General features: G+C 38.7%; 1 protein-coding gene across 1 annotated transcript; it reads left to right on the forward strand.

Annotated features, from left to right (window-relative positions):
- Positions 1-510: 510 nt before the first annotated feature.
- LOC145007440 (uncharacterized) lies at positions 511-1,092 on the forward strand. Its single transcript, XM_078966377.1, has one exon. The coding sequence runs from the start codon at positions 511-513 to the stop codon at positions 1,090-1,092; it is 582 nt and encodes a 193-aa protein (XP_078822503.1).
- The last annotated feature ends 451 nt before the right edge of the window (positions 1,093-1,543 follow it).

Below are 1,543 nucleotides of genomic sequence, written 5' to 3' on the forward strand. Positions count from 1 at the left end.
CTTTCACAGATTAGAGAGATCTTACACATCTATCAATCTGAACTATCTTTGAGTATATCAATTACATTTCTCTTACGCATCTCATATCTTTCTTACTCTAAATCCTCTCGAACATCACTAATAATTACTTCTCTTCAGAGCAAGTCATTCATGACTTTATCACTAAGCTTGATCTCACTCTCTAATTTGGTTTGAATGCATTCCATGTTATGAATCAACTTATGTGTTTACTTGATATATCACCTACTGTCATTTACATTTCCTTACATTTCCGCAACTAACTATCTAACTCGTTAACTTATTATTGTTGAGCTTTTAGATCCTTTGAGATTAACTAATTCCGCAACTATACTTGTTCTAACGTTTGTTCAAGTGTGTCTCAAGTTTTTCTCTCAACAATTGGTATCAGAGCCATAGTGGCTGCTTTTTGAAAAACGAAACTCTGATTTTCAAAGAGGCTTCTATACCACTGAAGCTCATTTTTTTCAAAAAAAAAAAAAAACAACAAAAATGGCACAAGCATTATCTTTGAATGTTTTCAACAGTGTTGGTGGTTCAAATCGAGCCCCAATATTAGTGGCAAATGAATACCATCATTGGTCTCAGAGAATGGAAAGGTACTTAAGGAGACTTGGTAGAGATGTATGGCGGTTTGTAGAAGAAGGACCACATGTCCCTGTTCTTACACCAATTCAAACTGATGGCGCCACAGCCAGACTAGGAGGAGGACAACGAGTCATGAGCCGTCCCACCAAAGATGATCTAGATAAAATGGAAAATGATGTTGTTGCTTTTTATGAAATCTCTTGTGGAGTTGCTCCTGACAACTTCGACATTATCATAAACTGCAAGTCAGCAAAAGAGATATGTGATGTTCTCAAGAATCTGTACGAAGGCTCAGAACAAGCTCAAGACAAGAAGCTCACAACTGCACTCAATGAATTCAACAACTTCAAAGCTCACACTAGCGAAAGTTTAGAAGACTCCTTTAAAACGTTCAATCTGATAGTCACCAAGTTATCGAATGCTAGCACCATCCACAGTAACCATGAAACAAATCTTCAATTTCTTAACGGTTTGGGAAGACATTAGACTACTGCTAAGATGATCGTTCAAGGGGATAGAAAGATTCATTCATTGTCTCTTTACAAGCTCTATGGGGAACTGCAAGCACAAGAATCCACCGTACTCAAGGACTGTGCTGACTTCGGAGGACCACTTGCTCTTGTAGCACAACCTCCTCATAATCAATCCTACACTCCCTCGTATGACACTACACCGCAGTCATACGAAGCCAACTCAGAGTATGATGATGAAGAAGAATTTCAGAAGGCTATTTCTCTTGTTAGTCAACAGTTCAACCGGCTACCACCTCCCTCTTTTCGTAAAAATCAACAATACAACAAACCTCCATTCAACCGTAATTTCAACCCACAGAATAATTACTCTCGTTATCCCAAAAATTCTTACCCACCACCACAATCTCAAAATACTCAACCAAAGGAGGCACTGCAGTCCACTCAAACCACTAACCCCGGTACTC

Source organism: Lactuca saligna, chromosome 7 (assembly GCF_052625555.1).
Source record: "Lactuca saligna cultivar CGN05327 chromosome 7, ASM5262555v1, whole genome shotgun sequence".
Classification (NCBI taxonomy): Eukaryota; Viridiplantae; Streptophyta; class Magnoliopsida; order Asterales; family Asteraceae; genus Lactuca; species Lactuca saligna.

What these genes read in the sequence shown, in the direction of transcription:
- LOC145007440 (XM_078966377.1), top strand. Translation starts at nt 511, where the DNA reads ATGGCACAAGCATTATCTTTGAATGTTTTCAACAGTGTTGGTGGTTCA.